Source organism: Symsagittifera roscoffensis, chromosome 4 (genome assembly GCF_963678635.1).
Source record: "Symsagittifera roscoffensis chromosome 4, txSymRosc1.1, whole genome shotgun sequence".
NCBI classification, from domain to species: Eukaryota; Metazoa; Xenacoelomorpha; order Acoela; family Convolutidae; genus Symsagittifera; species Symsagittifera roscoffensis.
In genome coordinates, this window is record NC_087065.1 from 41,760,461 (window position 1) to 41,779,169 (window position 18,709).

An 18,709-nucleotide genomic window follows, 5' to 3' on the forward strand; every position below is an offset into this window, starting at 1 on the left:
CTTCTCATTGTATCCATTCTCGTTTCTAGGCTCCCTAACTGGCTGTTCACAGCGTCATACCGTTGCTTCATCTCTTGCATGTCTTTTTTAATGTTCTTATCTCGCTCTCCATCAGTGGCCTCTACCTTGTCTGACATCTGCTGAAGCTTTTCTTCTGTCGCCCCTCGCTAGATTGAAATAGTTGTCCAGGTACTCGTGTTTGCTGTATCTTAATTCATTCTTTATCACCTCCCTATCAAATCGCCCAGCTCAAGAGAAGTTGTTGTTTCATGGTCAGCTTTTGCCGTATTGTTGGCTGCTGCCCTCTGTTTAACCTGGTCGTCGTCTTGGTTGGCCTCTGTCGTTATCGTGGAAACTGTTCCAAATGTTTTGCCTTTCTCGGCTTTCGGTTCTTCCGTCACTATGTCTCTTGATTTCATCCCGACCATCATTGCTATCCTTTCTGTAAATGACGTTCTTTTTACTTGAGACTCGTCCTTTACTGTTTCTGGCGTGTTGCCCGTTGTGTCTTCCACAGTGTCTATCGGCGAGAATTCCATCGACTTTTGATTTTTTTCCCTCTGCATTCGGCATCGGTGTCGACTCCGTCGTCTTCTTCTCCACCTCATCAACACTCTGGTCTGGTGTTTCTAGGTCAATCTCAATGGCGGGTTCCGTTTGTTTCCCTTCCGCGCACTCTTTCGTCTTCTCTTTTGAACTTCTTGTGTTGACCATGCTCACTGAAAAGTTCTTTCTTGTCATTCTTGGGTCAACCGATGTCACTTTCCGTTGCGACGAGTTACATTTTGTCTTTGACTCGTAGCTCTTTTTTCAGCTATCGGTACCCGGCTCCGTCTCATGATTTTTATTCAAATTTATTTCTATTTACAATATTACTATTTACAAAATCCTAATCTAAGAATAAAAAAATTTTTTTATGATAAATATAATAATAAAGAAAAACAACGTTCCTATTCCCTTTAAGATTTATTAAAATTTTACTAATTCGTGATCCCAATAGAATCCGATCTATCGCGATTTATCGTTCCGACTAGTCCTATTGCTTTTGATTTAGTTATTTTGACCTGTCTTAAGACCCTTTAGTACCGTCACACCACTTCTTTGTACTGTCCCAACACTTCTATGTACTGTCCCAACACTTCTATGTACTGTCCCAAGACTTTCTGGTACTGTCCCAAGACTTTCTGGTACTGTTCCAAGACTTTCTGGTACTGTCCCAAGACTTTCTGGTACTGTCCCAAGACTTTCTGGTACTGTCCCAAGACTTTCTGGTACTGTCCCAAGACTTTCCGTTACTGTCCCAAGACTTTCTGGTACTGGCCCAAGACTTTCTGGTACTGTCCCAAGACTTTCTGGTCCTGTCACAAGACTGCCTGTCCCAAGACTGCCTGTCCCAAGACTGCCTGTCCCAAGACTGCCTGTCCCAAGACTGCCTGTCCCAAGACTGCCTTTCCCAAGACTGCCTGTCCCAAGACTGACTGTCCCAAGACTGCCTGTCCCAAGACTGCCTGTCCCAAGACTGCCTGTCCCAAGACTGCCTGTCCTAAGACTGCCTTGAACCACTGTACCTTGTACCACCACTCGAGCTCTAGTAAAAACTTTCCCCAAAAAAAACCAACCTTACTGGACAAAAATAAAAATCACCAATCCCCTTGTATTTATTTCCTTTTAATGTTTTGCCGCAAGTTGAAACCCAACTTGTTCGAGGTGTCTTGTGATCACCTGTTTGTCCAAAACCGATTAAAACTTTCTTCTCCAAAAGCGATAAAAATTTAACAGAGAGAAAAAATAAAAAATGAATATCGATAAAAGCGAAAAAAAAAATTACCCACCTAAAATTCAAAGGTGACTTGTGTCAGCCCTTTCTCTGAACAACAACAAAAAAAAATGTCTGGTACCTGATTGCCACGCGTTCTCCTCCCCCCTTCTAGCGATCTTATGGGGTATCACAAAAACTGTCTATGTCCGTTCCCCCCTCCCGATCCGACCAGGGTTCGGATATCCGCTTCTTATAACCGACGAGTGTAAGAATCTAATGTAACTAAATCGATGACGCCGATCAATTAGTTACTCTAATGTGTCCCCCCTTTTTACACTTTACAACGACCAACCTCTAGCCTATCCAGCCTCCCTTCTAACCTCCCCCCTCTTTAGCCCCCTCTTAAGCCGAAAATTCCCTTAAGCGCCGGGTGCTAAACCTCTCGAGAGAAAACCGTAGACCTGTTTCCAGGCCTGCTTGAGTAAAAACTTCCTCAAAACAATGGGGTTCCGCTTATCCAGTTTTACACTTATCTCCTATAATGTAATGTGGATTTTAACGATACCCGTTTGACCAACTTGAGAACACCCCCGTCTTCTCTAGTTGCTCTGGCCGTGCTGGTTGTTTCTTAGACTTATCCTGCAGCTGATCACCAGCACCACTCTTATCTCCAGCTAAGTCCCTGTGAGCCACTTTCCCATTCGACTGGTCACCTGTTCCAGTCAAGTCTCCTAATGGTCCAGCTAAGTCCCTGTGAACCACTCTCCCACTCGGCTGGCCACCTGTTCCAGACAAGTCTCCTAAGGGTCCAGCTAAGTTGCAAGCTATCTGAAAACCCTTCACAACGCCCCACACTCGGGCACCTTTCAGATTGCTGAAATGATCGAAACGATCGGTCTTATAAGAAAAACAGTATGCGTACACTATTTAATTAATATAAAGGTTTGATCCAACTAAATTGGTGTCAAAGTCACTGTCATTTTTTTTTAGTTTTTGTTCCTTTTTCTGTTCTTTTTCGGTTTTTGTTTCGCTTTTTGTCTTTTGCTCGTTTTTTCGTCCACCCTAGTTACCCCCCTTTACTCGGTTAGCTAAGCCTCGTTCGGAGAGCGTACCAAGAAGTTTTCTCGAGTTCTTAAAAAGCTATCACCGTACAACCGGAAGGTTTACACGTTCCCGCTGAACCGTACCACCGGTACTCTAGAATGGGCATGTAGCCCGGAGCTGCGTCAAGTGGGTTCGACTCCGTGGTCATGATGTCGTAAAAACACCCAGGAGCGCCATAAAAACACTATGTAACAGTCGCCTACTTCGGTCACATTTGAGGCTTAAGAAGAATAGGCCCTATAACCATTGGCTCAAGAGTCAGGGACACTATCTCTCGTGTTTTTCTACCTCAAAATGGTCGGAGCGAATTCGGTTCGCTTGCGACATGAGACTAAAAACCCATTACAGCTTAAAGGCCACTACCAAAATACCCCCCACTCTAGAAAATAAGAACGTCCCCATACTTAGGTCTCAAAATACCCAAAATACACGAACGCCGTTAAAAACAGGGTCGGAACAATCCGCACAATTACTTTTTTAGACAGTGGAAATTTGATCCATTTCAGATGGATCAACCTAAAACTCTCATTATCTCAACATAACAATCATAAAACACACTCAAGAAAACTAAATTGAGGACTCACATGTCGGCACACTTGAGAATTAGAGGTAACTAAATTAATGAGCAACTCGAGAATTAAGTATGATAACTTGAGAAGTTTAATACTAATTAATTTCAATAAGGGAAATGAGTTTTGACTCTAGTAAAAAAAGTTTTAGTCTGAACCATTGGGACACCCCAGTTGTCCACCTTTCCACTGAGGGTTCACTCTAGTTCGGTTCGAATAATTCAGGCTCTACTCGCGTTTATTTTGTATCTGGAAATTGAGAATAGCAATTTCCCGCTGCTTTTTTAGGTACTTTCCGCGATTGTAATTCGGATGTTTTCATCTTCTAATTCTGAGATTTTCAGTTTTCGCGAGAAAGTTGAGCATGACAGGCTCCATTCGAAACTTTGAAAAATTAAAATTCCTCCCAAAATTACGTATTTCGTGTTCCTCAAAGTCAAACTTCCAAATATGACCGACTGGCACATTTTCATAAACCTGCACCTTAAATCTCCTCTTTTGAAGCTTATGATTAAAATTTCTTTTGTCCTATCCAATCAGGAAATTTTCATTCAACATTTTGATTTACATAATAATTATAGCATATTGATAACAATACTTTGTTTCGTTAAAATTTCTTTTTCGTGACCTCGGATTTCATCCGAGTTTACACTCGAGCCCCCTCCTTTCCCTCTCAAGACTCAGGAAACCCACATTGAGCTCCCTGCTCCACTTCGTATTCCTAGCCTTCGAAGTGCTAGGGCCCGATGAATTTGACACCGTCTTCTTCTTCTTTTGTCATTTACGCCCCATGAGGGGGCCTTGATTCCCAGTTTCCAGGACATGTGATCCTGTGTCTTGAAATGTTGTTTTTTGTCACCCAAGTACCGCATTCTTCGCATTGGATTCTGGCTCTCGTTCCGGCGAATCGTCCTGTGATAATGGTGTTGGTTACTTCTGGGGCTGTCGGGTGCTCTCCTCGACAGGTCCTCCGGTCTCTTGCCATGTTGCTCAACGACAGGGACTTCTGACACTTCGGACAGAACCCCCCCTGACCTCCTTGGCACGCCTTGAAGTGGTTCGTCAGAGCAGCCTGGTCCGAAAAACTGTCGTTGCACTTTGGACACTTGTAGTCCACTGACTCCCTTCTGTGTGCTTTTCTCTCGTGATTCGTCCGTCCTCCTTTTGATGCGCACTTCTTGTCGCATCCCTCCCAGCGGCAAGGCCAACCGCTGTCACTTATTCTCTCTCGATTCCATTGTGAGCGGGCCGGTTTTTCCAATCCTCTGTGCCAGTTGCACATTTGCGTCTCCCAGTTTTTGAGGAACGTCCTGCGATCTGTAACGGTCTTCTTCCATCGTTTCCGGCCGTTGGTGAGGTTCTCGCTGTTGTCGTCTTCATGTCCCGCTTCTTTCAGCAGTCTGCGCCAGTACTGGATGGTGTTGCCTCGCGAGTTCCCTCTGCGTGCCCTCTCCATGTCCCAGGATCCGAGGACGGCTTTCTTCACAACCCTCTCATCCGACAATCCTCTCATCCATTCTGAGAACGTGGCCCATTCGCTCTAATGCTCTGCACTCGATCTTGGTCCTTATCGATTCAATGTTCAGCTGTCTGCGGATCTCGTAGCTGTTGACTCCTTCATTCTGCATCCTGATCAGTGTGAGAGGTTTTCCATTGTTCCACACAAACCTGTAGGCTCTGTCTGCAATGCTCTGGAACTTCTGGATGTCGGTCGGTGTCCATGCTCTAACGCTACAGTCGAACAGGAGAGTGGACTCCACTACGGCTTGGACCACCAATGCTCTGGTGCGCTTGGAGAGGCTCGAATTCCAGAGCCATTGCTTCACTCTGCTCCACGCGTAGTACCCTCTCTTGATCCTGGCTCCTCGGTCTTCTCGTTTCCCGATGAGGATTCCCAGCATTCTAGTCTTCTGGGCGCTGGTTGTTGCAAAAGTGATGGACTCTTCTTTGCCGTCGTGGCATTTCTCTTCAAACTCCATCATTTTCTTCTTGATCACCTCTTTCCCTGTGACGAGCTCTTCGATCCAACCAAGTAGAGAGATGTCGTCTGCGAAAAACGAGTCCTCCAGGATGAAATTACACTTGTTGCTGCTACGCAATGCTCTGGGCGCTTCTCTCGGTGGGAGGCTGCCTCCTGGTGTCCACCTCCAGGTGAGACCGTACTTTTGGCCTCTCTCCGCCGCCTCCTTTCTCCGTTCTCTTTCAGCTCTTCTAATTGCTTCGGCATGGTATACGTTAAAAAGGATAGGTGATGTTGCGGACCCTCTCTGAGTCCTTGGCGGGGGCCCAATCATCGCTGAGACCTTCCTTTCCTTTCACCCGGTATCGCGTTTCTTCATGGAGACCTTTCAGCAGGTCGAGCACCTTGTCCGTCATGCCAAATCTGGCTAACATACCCCACAGAAGGGGTTTGTTGGTGCGAGGGTAAGCCTTGGTGATGTCTTGGAGGACAGCCCCTGGCCGGTTCTCGTTGCACTCGTCTGTCATCCCGTACACTCTTCTTGTTTCTTCTTCCATCCGGATAATGATCTGCGTTGAGTCAGCCGTAGACCTTCCATCACGGAAGCCGTTCTGGTTCTCATCCAGAACGCCAATGGTTTCTTCCCATGTCCGGAGTCTCGTCGCGAAGATCCGTGCGATCAGTCTGCTTGCCAGTGGTAACAGGCACACTCCACAGTAGTTGCTCAGGTCGTTCTTGGGACCTTTCTTGTGCAGGGGAATGACCCAGCCTTCCTTTATTTCTTCTGGCCAGTCCTCCGGCTTCATGTCTATCAACCGCACAATCATCCTGTGGAGCTGCTGCTTAATTGGTTTGCTGGCCACCTTTACTGCTAGCATCCGAACTCCGTCGTTCCCTGGTGCTCCATCCCTCATCTTGGCCAACTCCGTTTCAAACTCCCTCCACGTGACCACTCTCTCCAGTTCAATGGCCGCTTCCAGTGCTGTCTGGTCGGTGCGCTCGGGGATCTCTTCCAGAGTCTTAACGATCTCGTCTTGTCCTCTTTCGTATCTGTTCTCTGATACTTTCATAAAGTGACTTCGGAACTCTTCGGGGCTGAAGGTTTCGTGCTCAAAGGTGCAGCTGTCTCTGATTCCAATACGCTTCAGTGTCTTGTACAGCGTCTCGATGTCGCCTTGGAGTTCTGCCTTCCTCGCGTCTTCGACAATTTCCATCCACCACTCTTCTTCCCACCATTTCTTTGCTTTTTTGTAGTCTTTCCTGACCGTCTTCCGTTCTTCTCTCGCTGTCAGGATGTTGTTGTTCATTTCCTGGGTAAGTCGAGAGATAAGGTTCTGAAAGTTGTCGATCTCTTCCAGGTGAATATCTAGCCACGGGCTCAAGTTCCGTTTCGCTTTGAAACCACAGGCTAGATTTCCCGCTTTCTCGAACAGCTTCATTGCGTTCTCGTTGCACTCGTCTGTCATTTTGATTTACATAATAATTATAGCATATTAATAACAATACTTTGTTTCGTTAAAATTTCTTTTTCGTGACCTCGGATTTCATCCGAGTTCACACTCGAGCCCCCTCCTTTCCCTCTCAAGACTCAAGAGACCCACAATGAGCTCCCTGCTCACTTCGTATTCCTAGCCTTCGAAGTACTAGGGCCCGATGAATTTGACACCGTGATCTCTCTTAGCAGCGCTTCCTCATCATAAGAGTTGATCACGATCTCTTCCCATGCTTTCAATTGCTCGAAGGATCGCATCAACTCCTTCTGCTCCTGCAATCTCATTGCCTGATTTGGTAAACCTTTCACTTTCAATTCCCTGTTCAAGCAAAAGGAATTGTGCAGGCTCAAGCTCACGTTCTTCGCCAAGTCCTCCTCCAGTATCGACTCTCTCGCTTTGGTATTGTCTCTAGACACCCTACCGACTCTTTTCCAACCTGTCGTGATCGCATTTCGATGGGTCAACAGCGGTCTCTTGAAGGCTTCCGGTCCTATCTCCGCCAGGAACTGCCGATAATGTTTTTTCATGTGGTCTTTCGTCATCATATACAACCAAGATGTTAAGGTCGCTCGAAACCACGGAAAGAACCTTATGCGGCTCCATACGTGCCTGATTTCCATTGGTATGGCAAATACCTTGTATGCAGTCTCAAACAACTCAAGTCTCCTGCTGTAATCTATAGCGTATATTTATTCTGCCGTTGGTGTCTTCGACTCCCGATATTTCGTCACTTTTTCTTCGATCCATCGCAAAGCCAGCATCGTGCTCACCACCAACAGTGTCACCTTTTGTCTGTGATCTGGTAATCCGATCGAACGAATCTCTTCCACATCCCACACTAAACAGAGGTTTGAGTGCTCCGGGTACCACACTGTCTGTGCCAAGCAATGGCATGGGCGTTCCCCATGTGTAATCTCTATGCTTCGGAGATTGCGTTCTCCCGAGGCTTCCAGCAGAGGCTCTAGTTCCATCATTTCATTTTCTCGTGCGTCATATCATTTTCCTCCTGCGCTGGGACACTATTCATCGGCTTCCCGATGGCATTCTGTCTCTCGAAATCACTCCTGTTTTAGTCTTCTAAGCCCAAGAGTTTTTCCCACCAGATTTCACTCAAGTCATCTTTTTGTGCCCTTGACACCGTTCCCAGGATCTTCCTCAACAGCCTATGTGAATGATGCGACATTCGAGCCAATCGTACGCACTTGGGTACCGAGAAGGCCTTGTCCACTAGTATCGTTTGGCTGGACACCTCCACCATTGCCATGTGCAATGGATAGTGGCTCCCACATAGGTTGGCCATTACTGATCCCACCAAGGACTTTGCAATTACAGGCAGACCATAAGCTTCGCTCACGGGAAATTTCATCTCCGCCTCTAGACCAATCTTCCACCCTCTGATATGTTTCTGGGTGGTTTGCAACGCCCCCGGCCACGACTCCATGCTTAACGCAGTCACCAAATGGTGTTCAGACTCCAGCATCTCAAGTGATTGCAGACTACAAATTCTAGAGAAGAACCCCAGCGCCGTTGCTATATTCAGTGTAGTGTTCGTATAGCACTCGTCCACTATCTGCACCTTGCTCTTCTCTCTTTCTGTAATGTCGCCAAACCAAGGGACTAGGTCTTCTCTCTGGAAAGATTGTATTCTGACACATGATCGTCCCTCACAGGTGTGCTCTCCGCCTCCGCACGTCAAGTCAAGACAGCTGCCAGGTTCCAACTTCTTTACTGATCCTAGCTTACTCGTTGCTTCGCCTGACTCTTTACTCTGTGGTAGGATCAATTTGTGTATGACGTCCAAAGTTCCTAGGTCCTCATCTTTTGTTGGTGTTAGCCTCACTCGTTCTGTGACTTCCTCAATCCAGCTCGCATGGGGATGTGGACACCAGGAGGGTCACAGCAATTTCCAAACCGTTCCCAAATTCGTAGTCATCGTGCTATTTCCATTCCCCATTCTCAATTCCACTCTCTTGCTCGAGCGCGGTACGCTTATCACCTTGGGTGTCGCCTCTAGTAGCGGGCCTGGGCTCGGTTTCTCCCTCTCCATTGAATCGATTACGATTATCTTCTCTGTCCAAAACTTCAATAGCTCCGTCACCTCGTGATTCCTGTGAGCGCTCCCGGCCTCTGAATTCAAGAAAGGGTTGTACGCTATCCCCATCACTCCAGACACATATTGGTACTCTCCCCGTTTGTTGGGTCTCGAGTAATCCTCAGCCAAGGCCAAGTTACAATGCACATCATACCCCTCTTCAAATTTCTTGTTGTGCAATCTTCTTATTTCGTCAAGTTTCCCATAATTCTCTAGGGATTGCTTCGAGTCATCTTCCTTCTCGATCCCCGTACTCTGGTACACGTTCAGTATGACGGTGGAGACTCTTCTCTCCATGGTTTTGCTCCCCATGGCCTTCTGATGACACGCTTGGACGGTACTATTAGTCATTACGGACATTATCCACCTCAAGAAACAAGTGGCATCTTTTCTTCTCGCCAGACTCAGACCGGAGATGTCCCTCGCGACGTTTTGTACCAGCAGCTAATAGACCTCCAGATTTTTATTGCCTAACTTCAATTTGTCACATGAAGTCAAGACCTCCAACTCTATTCCCACTAAGCTCCTTGCGAACATCAGTTGTCCCGCGATTCTGACGAAGGGATTCGCCATTAGAGGCAATGCTGATGAAGGTGTTCTCATCGCCGCCTCAAAATAATCTCGCAACAGGCTCTGCCAAGTTCGCTTTAGCTGACTTCCCAACTCCAGTTTGTTGACCTCGGCTTTTTGTTGAGTAGCCCAATTGCGACGCTTGCGGGACACCCCACGATCGAGCTTCTTCAGACAGTCCTCTAATTCCTGCATCGTCTCTAGGGCCAACCACCAAGGTCGAGCCGTATTCCTTACCGCATTCTTCTCAAGAGGGTCGCTGGTCACTTGTTTGCCAATATCCTGATATTCGAACGAGATCCATTCTTTGCCAACATCCACTTCCCACGTTTAACCATTCGTCGAGCCCTTTCTCGAGCCTGTCTTCTGAGGTTTGAAAGCTTCTTCCGTTGCCAGACTTGTCGAGACCCCTATCTCCTTCACCACTTCGGCTAGCTTCCTTGGTTCGGAGCTACTCTTGTAGGCTGCAGTCTTCCACCGCGCTAGAATCATGGGGGCAGTCTCCCTCAAGTTCTTCTCAGAGACAGCATCCACCGACGGGCTGGTCAACTCCTCTACCTCCCGTTTCCCCTTTCAAGACTTCATACCTTTGCTTGGGGGCGTCGTCACTATCATCACCGATTCGACCTCTTTGTCCCGGTCCAACCTTCCCGACTCTTGCCTCCCCCTTCTCGAGCCTTAAGGATATTAATATTTTAAATCATATTACTAGTCTTAAGTCTATCCTTCCCTTTAACTTTAATCATTTTATCATCATTTTTTGTTTCTGAGTAGAGATGTCTGTACATTCATCATTCCCGGTTTTATGTTGCGTCTCTCCCAATTTGACCATCTTGTTCAGTAGCTCCTTTCTTGCTCTCTCATCCAGCCCGGTGCCCATCAAGACAGGTTCCCCAAATTTCACCACTGTGCTCCACAGCTCTTCTTTGAAGTATTCTAGTTTGATCTCACTTTCCATCTTCTGATTAAATTCACTCAAGAATTCCCTCCATGCCTTCTCATTCAGAGTCCCCAAGATTATGATCTTATTCCCTCCGAAAGTGTTCTTCTTACTCTCTTCTGTACTCAAGAGTATCATTCCCATGTTGGAAGTTTCGCAGGTCAAGGGTAATTCCACGTTCTTCCGAGGGGATGATGTCAGAGGTGGCGTGGCCGTGTCCACTCAATCTTCACCGCTTAGGTTCTGCAACAGTTCCTGAGCGGTGATATCCTCCTCAGCTGGTTTCGGCTCTGGCGTATCACCCATTTCCAATTCCTCTCCTGCTTCACTGAGTCGGCTGGCCTTTTCTCAAGTATGTCCCTAAATCTGTTTTCTACGGGACCGCTCCCCTTATCTCCAGGGGTGCCCACTGACAGCGGTGAGGGTGTTGCTGGATTCGGCTTCTTGTGTTCCGTAAGAACTGCATATAAGGAACCCGCCGCGTCCAGCTCTTTCTCCTCCTGCTTCATCTCCACCCGTAGGGCGCCCGGTACTTTCGTGTGGCAAATTTCATCTCGTCGTTCAACTCAATGTGTCCTTCTCTCACGATCATTCTCCCGTCGTCCCACACCGGCAACATATTCTCTAGATTCGCTTGATCGAGTGTTCTCAAGATGTCCCGAACCTCGAATTTTGGAGGCATTGAGCCTCTCATTTTTTTCGCTTGAGTCGTCCATGAGTTTATCTTGATATCACAAGTATGGAAGTAGACCGCTGCTGTATACCCAATGAACAAGGGATCCCAGCCATCGGTGAACTCCTTTTGCTGCCTTTCTACCGTAGCTCTTTCTACCGTAGCTATTCATCCCCAGGGTCATTCTCCTGACTGTTGGGAACTCAGGATTGGTTGCGGGCAAGATTTCCTTCTCTAGTGTCGCCTCTAGCTCCCTTTTTACCAACTCGAAGCTCTTTTTCCACGCGGGGATTCTCAGGATCTCTTGTCCGTCCGCCGTTAGGGGATTCAGATTCCAGAACTTGGGATAAGTCTCAATGGGGCCTTCACGCTTTCCCCCCATCCTGCATTGCAGTTACCCCCGGAAGTTAAACACTACCAACTCGGGATCTTTCACCTTCCCAAAGAGCGCTGTATCATTCATTCGTGCCCTCATCACCTCTTGTCGACACCAGTTCAACGACGTCCCATCCAACACGCTTATTAAGCTCACGTGTACCACTGAATTGCGGTATGCCGCCACTAAAGGGTCCGGAAAGGCGTACGTAACCGCTGGTCCGTAAATACAAGTTACGACCTCCTCTAGTCCCCTGATCATTCCCACTGTGTCAGATCTCATCGCCAGACATAGATCGGTCAGAAGAGGGATACCACCATTCGCCTCCCTCTATTCATCTCTCGTCTTTGGATTCTTTTCCTCACCGGCCATGTGTCGGTTTTGCATCAGAAGATACTCCACCAGCAACTTCTTCAGTCATGCAGCGCACTTTTACGAGAAGGTGTCTATACTTGAGTGGGTCTTTCCCATCGACAGGGGCTCCCCATATTTCATCAACCGATGAAACGACACCAGTTCGCCATGAGTCAGGAGCACCAGTGTCAGATACCCATCAATCCGAAGTGTCTCTACACCCGACTGAACATGTACGCTGGACCCATGTTAAACAGGTACCTTGGGTAAACCAAGTATAGGGCCAGCAAGAGGCTTATGGGCATACTCAATAGCTCTTGCACAAAGGCCCCGAAAATGGTCTACCCACCGTCATCTCCCTACTCTCGGCTACCTCAAATTTTTCCTCAAGAAATTCCCAGATCTGTTTCACGAGAGGTGGGGCACTTTCCCTCGTCTTGTCCGTAGCATTCTCTAATCTTTGTGTTAGAAACGGCCACCTGCCTCTCTCTTGTGTTAGTCGATATACCATCGCTTCCAATTGTTTTTCGGCCGCAGCCACACTCTTTCTTTCGTTACTTGGTCCCCTCGATTTGCTGGTGGAGCTCGTGATGGTCAAGTCTATACCTCGGAACCATAGGCTGGCTGTCAGGTGACTTATTATTGGGTGGTCATCCCCTAGTACCGGACTGAACTTCAGTTGCCTGGCGAGATTCGAGATCTCAAGTAAGAGGACCTCATCCAATACAATGAGGATGTCTGCCAATTCATAGAATCCCCTCAATGCGTGGGACACGTCCGCCCACGCCGCTGCCAGTTCCGACTTCCGAAGTCTCAAGCTCGTGGGTTCCAGCTCCCGATTGGGAGCTGCCATCAGAATCCGCCATGCGTTCCCTTTGGCTATTAGGACCAAAATGGCATACACAAACTGCAGAGCAGGAGGCATGCTCGTGTATCCAGGGGACGTCGTAAATACCACTCTCGTCTTAGGTCCAAATCGAGAACTGACATTTTCCTGCACCTCGTTCATCGCGGCAAACAACGTCTGGATAGCCTCCCAGATTTTCTTTGGCACAGGCTTGTCGCCTTTCAACTGCTCTAGAAGTCCAGCCGCATGCAGGTGATCGTTCATTCCTGCGAACAGCAGTAGCTCTGGTTCACAGGGCATCTCTGACTTCATCGCTACCACCAGGGTCAACATCTGGTTCAACTCTGCACCTGACAGCGAGTATACCAGAGTTTCCGGCCAGAACAACTTGGGAGACGTTCCCTCGAAATCCGATGCCGCCACGATGATCACCCTTGCGGCCGCTGGATCAATGAGCACTCTTGCTGCGCGGGAGTTGCCAATCTGACTCTGGCAATACTTGTTCGATGCTTGGGGGGGGGGGGGGGGCTCCACGATTAGTCCCGGACTCCCCAGCAACTTGAGAGGTCTGTAATTGATCGATCCCATGACTGATTTCATGGTGATCCCAGTCAGATCAGCCGTCTCTATCATTCTTGCTCTCAAGAAATGCGTTTCGTGGGCCTTCAACCAATCCACGCAATGGTGTCGGCTCAAATCCTCGTGTGACACGTGCTTGAGCCCCAGGGCCTCTCCAACTCCTGTCTACACTCCAGATCCTCCAGGTCCAACTCCATTATTTTCTCCAGATATCGTGTTCGGCTTGTCTCCGCTGGTCTCTCCACTCTCGTGTTATCTTTCACCACCACTGAGGATACCACTGAATTTTGGGGCCTCGATGACTCTGCTTCCTCGGCTTCCATCGGCGTGGAACCCGGTAATCTAGTCCAGCTGCTCCTCGAGCTGTCTCTTGAGTCGATCGACTCTCGCTCCCAGGCGCCTGGACAGGGGTCTTGTGGCAAGGAAAGGGGGATTTGGGGTTGGACCGAATGTGACTTGGGCCGTTTCAAGCAGATATGCCTCCAGCCCACTTATGTGCCTCTGGAAAACGTTGTTCAACCACTCCACACCCCTAGGTCTGTCGAAATGGATTCCGTCTGAAGACGCATCCTCCGGGAAGGATCGCTCCATCTGATCGGCTACGTCCAGCAATCTGACGGGAAGGACACTCCTCTGATGTATCTGCCTGCCTGATTATTTCGTTCAGGTTCCGCACTTTCTCAATCATTTCCATCGCATGTTGGTCGGCCTTCATGTTATAAGGGATGGTGCAAATTGTGAGTATGGCGGGATCCATCTGAATCCGCAACTCCTCCAGAATGCAGCTCATTTTATCATGTAGCCTCATCACTTTTCTTGACTCACCTCTGGACACGTCATTGGTCCCCATCATTAGAGTCACCGTATACATTCTTGCCATCCCTAGCATCTCGAGTGATGCCAACATCTGCGGCGTTGCGGCTCCAGAGAAACTCAAGATCCCAGTCTGCCAGTGCGACTGGATCCGGGTCAGCACCCGTATCAGGCTGTCCCCTATAATCAGGTGAACTGCACCCTCCGGTATTCGTGGCTGTGTATAGTATTCAGCCCAAGACGCGTCATGGAAACAATCCCTTCTCGCCCGCTGCGCCGCGTTCCAATCCATGCGGTTGTGCCTGTGATAACTGCCATCCGTGTTCTTCTTATAGCTTGCGATCACCATATTTCTGACCGGTTGCTCCCTCCAAGTCGGGGGTAGCTCCACTCTAGTTGGACTTTCACGATTTCTCAGCTGTAGCCTCTCATTTAACTCCTTGAGACGCGACGAGCTCCCGCTCACTTGACTGCTGCTCGGGGTTGAGCTCGGGGTATATCCCGGCAGTGCCACGTCCATCAGTGGGCGTATCGGTTGTGTCTCCAAACCACGCAGGGAGGACGCTGATTCGGTTGGTATCCACACTTCCAGTCCCTCGTTTATGTGCTCTTGAGCCACGCGGTCTAAGTTGAATCGTCCCTTTGACCTGGGAGCCTCATCCACCTCCATACGTGACTCCGGCCTTGAGCCTGCAGCAGCTCGCTCCGTAGTCCTGGTCCCCTTTTCCTTTTGCCTGTCGAACTCTCGTTGTCACCGCTGGATCTTTTCAAGTTCCGACTTCAACTGCTCGCAGTTCGCCTCGTTCTCTCGCACCCTTTGTTCTTGCTGGTATTCTGCTTTCAACATTTCAAGGTCACGCTGCGCCTGATCCCTCTCAAGGATCGCTTGGTCCCCCTCCAGATTCGCTTGATCCCTCTCGAGTTTCGCGCTATCCCGGTCAAGATTCGCTTTATTCTTCTCCCTCTGCGCCCTCTTAAGTTCCCTTTTCAGGTTACTGAGGTCAGGACACGTCTCCTCCGTTTCCTGTGCTCGGATCATAGAAGGTGGCTTGCTTGTGGATTGGCCCGCGGATCTTGCCGGTGGTCTCGTCGGTAAGGGGAACTCTCCTGCGCCGTACTCAGTGTTGTTGCTCAAGCCAGGATTTCTTGCCAAGTCGAATCCTCTCACCCCTCCATCCAAATTCCAGGAGAACCACCTGGTCTGTTCTTGATTGGATATCCCTTCTGTGGTGTAGCCGACCATCAAGACAGCTTCTGTCGCGGACTCCCTGCATTCACCTTGCTCCTGTAACTGCAGGATGGCGTTCAACATCACTGCCATCCTCTCATCCACTTGGGTGTAGTCCAGGTCCCTCAAGCGTCTGTACAATTCATCGAGCGTAGGCCTCTTTAGCACCGCAGGCATGGATTTCCAAAATCGATCTGCCATTTTTACGATTTCTAGATGATATCGCGCACTAACCAACCTGAGTATTACCGTACCAACCAACTTGAGTATTACCGTACCAACCAACTTGAGTACTTGAGAAATATCTCTTTCGAATGTTGCTGATCGTGAACATTGTTCAAGACCTTCTTTTCTCTTTCCAATGAGTGTGTCTAGGTCGTCAACTCGATTTAACAAATCAATCTGAAAGTAAAATCCACTTTTTAGTCTAAGGTGTTATGTTCCTAACCTAAACTCCCCCCCATTATTGTGGTTAAAACCTTATCCCTCCATTTGTCTTACTAAAATAATTCAATTGGAAGTTTTTTAAGATCATGCAGATTCATTTAATGTCTTAGCACCGTCAACTCTTTCAATTATAATTGTCATGCCAATTACGTTAAAATCTATCTACCTGCTTCGAGATCCCCATGTACCCTTACTCGAGATCCCCATGTACCCCCAACTCAAGACCTCCGTTGTCCACCCGTAGCTCAGGCGATACTCAAGTAGTATTTCTCGTGTAGGTGAACCATTATCTCCGTTTCTGCGAAGACCACGTGTAGGATGGCACATAACTCCCTTGGGCTCAACTTGCCCCTGTTTGGGTCATAAACAGGTATCGAGACCACCACTATCTCTCTTTCAATCATGAAATCTCTCAGCCTCGTTAGTGCTAACACCATGTGCTCAGGATCTATCGTATTCCTTTCATTGACCCTCGTTACCAGAAAGCACAGGTATTTGCCCTGGACCTGTGCCACTGATGGGGGAAGCGCAGCCATTCCTTCCAGTCCCGGTCTCTGTCTGAAAAGAAACTCCACGTTCTGGTATTCTCTTTTGAAGTCGGCCTCTAGTCTCGATTTGAAGCTTATGTCCGCCGTTATACATATCGCGCTAGTCCTGTCTGACAAAAAGAAGTCGCGGTCCGTTATCAGGATGTTCTCCGAGTTTTCATTGGATATTTCAAATTTCGTTTTGAAGTTTCGTCCTATGGTAGGCTCGGCCTCTTCCTCGCCCAGTTCTAGCCCGATGGTCTCTCTTACTTCTCTGAGTTTCTTTATCATCAAATTTTTGGTGTGGGTAAGTCCTACCCCCACTCCCCGGACAAAAATATTTATCGACGTCCCCGTCGATGATGCTGGGTCTAAATTATCTGGTGGTATTTCGAGCGGCCTGTAGGTTGCCGTCCAACCGAAGAGGGGATCTTCCGTTTTCACGTGTTGTTCTGCTGACACTTCGACCTGCTGGATGCCTTGCCCTTCATCTCCTTTGCTCTTGACATCACGCATCCACTCTAGTATTCTCAAGTTTGTGTTCTCCCTCCTCTCTATCTCTCTCTGCTCCAGATCTGTTTCTTGTTCTGGTGTAGAGTAGTCTTCCTTCGGGTAGTGTTCGTTGTCGTTGCTGATTTGCCATTCATCTCTGCCACCAATTCGCCCACACTCAGTAACTTGTCGCTCAATTCATCAGGCCCTATTTTGTCAATCAAGAAGTCATCCCCGTACCTATTGTACCTCATGCCTGTCCGTTTGCGATTACCACTCCTGGTTCCTGCTGTTATCGGCAAGTCTGGTTCCGTCCATTTTGGCACCTCGTCCTGCTCCGGATCGTTCCAGTCTTCTTTCACAGAGGATTCCGCGTCTGAGTCCGCTTCTATCTTTTCATTGTCATCCAAACGCAAGTCCTCGTTGCCATCATTTTTCTCTCTGGTTCCCCTTTCGTTCACCTCGCAAGCTGGCTCCACCAATAGGTACTCGAATCCCTCCATTTTCTGCGTACGCACCAGTCTTCTGGGGATGGGACCGCTTCCTTAACATAAGCTTGAGGCAATGTCTTTTTTCCTTCGTATTCTGGGTGAACGAATGTTAGAGGCATCGCTCTTTCCGTGCCCGTCAACATCATGAAGGGACTGATTACTGTTGTTGAGTGTTGCGTACTGTTGTACGCCCCTACCACCTGCGGCAGATACCTATCCCAATCCGTCATGTACCTTGAGCAGTATACCCTCAGCATGTTCACCAACGTTCTATTCTGCCTCTCCACCAACCCGTTGGTCTGGGGATGGTAGGTCGTTGAGTGCGCTTGAGCAATGTGTGACATCTTCATCAATTCTTTTGTCAGGTCCCCCACGAAAGCTTTGCCTTTTTCCGACTGAAATGTCATGGGACAACCATACCGTGATATCCAATGTGTTATCAGGTGGTCACAAGTCTCTTCTGCCGAGGCTGTCTGACACGGCACCGCTTCTGCCAACTTTGTGAAATGATCTATTATGACCAGTATCTGGTTATATCCCGATTCTGTCATACAGATCTTTTGATGGTCTATCTGCACAACCTCGTTAAATTCCGAGTTTTCAAGAGATTTGAGTGGGAACTTCATCCTCCTTGGTTCTTTCACTTGCAGGCATGCCAGGCATGTATTCACCCATCTCTCGCAAGCTTTCCATAATCCTGGCCAGTCAACCTGTGAAGTATTCTTTGTTGCACGTTGTCTATCCCCTGGTGCCCCATTTTATCATGCGATCTGAATAACACTTCCGTCTGATACAACTGTTGCAGTATGATGAGGTTATGCTTGTGTAATATCTTCTCCTCATCTTTTCTCTTGCATGCTGCCACCCCATCAGCTGTGTGATAGAGTAAATCGTTTCTGTCTTTGTAGAACTGGCTCCAGATCTTGTAGCTGTCTTCTTCCAGGTCCCCCTTCTCTTTGGACCCATTCCGGGTCCATTTGGAGAGGTTACTTGTCATCTTGTCATTCTTTTGGGCCCGTATTAGATCCGACAGCCAATATCTCGCCTTGACGTGTTCTTTTAGTGCCATTATCTGACCATTCATTTCTCCAGGGTTGTCGATGTCATCCTTCAGCTTCACGCATACTATCCTCCTCATGATCTTCCTGTCATCTTCTGGCACCAGATTTGTTCTGACATTTGAGTTGCACGATAGCTCCCTAAATGGTTTCCTCGACACTGCAATTTTCTCAAGTTCTTCACCTCCTCGCACTTCCTGCTGATCCAAGTTGTACGTTCCTGAGGAGGGAGCCGTCTGTAGCTCCCTGTCGCGGTGTCTCATCTTCTCTTCCGCCAGTATCATGCATAGACTATCTTGGTCATCGCTGCTCTTCTCCGAATCTTCATCCCACTCTT

At 48.2% G+C, this 18,709-nt stretch overlaps 2 protein-coding genes across 2 annotated transcripts in view; both read right to left on the reverse strand.

The window, feature by feature from the left end:
- The window catches only part of LOC134845246 (adenomatous polyposis coli homolog), a 320,464-nt gene that overhangs the window by 66,229 nt on the left and 235,526 nt on the right, over positions 1-18,709 (reverse strand). The window lies entirely within an intron of this gene.
- LOC134844884 (uncharacterized) lies at positions 5,668-6,858 on the reverse strand. Its single transcript, XM_063861705.1, has one exon. It carries the CDS (start codon positions 6,856-6,858, stop codon positions 5,668-5,670), a length of 1,191 nt encoding a protein of 396 aa, XP_063717775.1.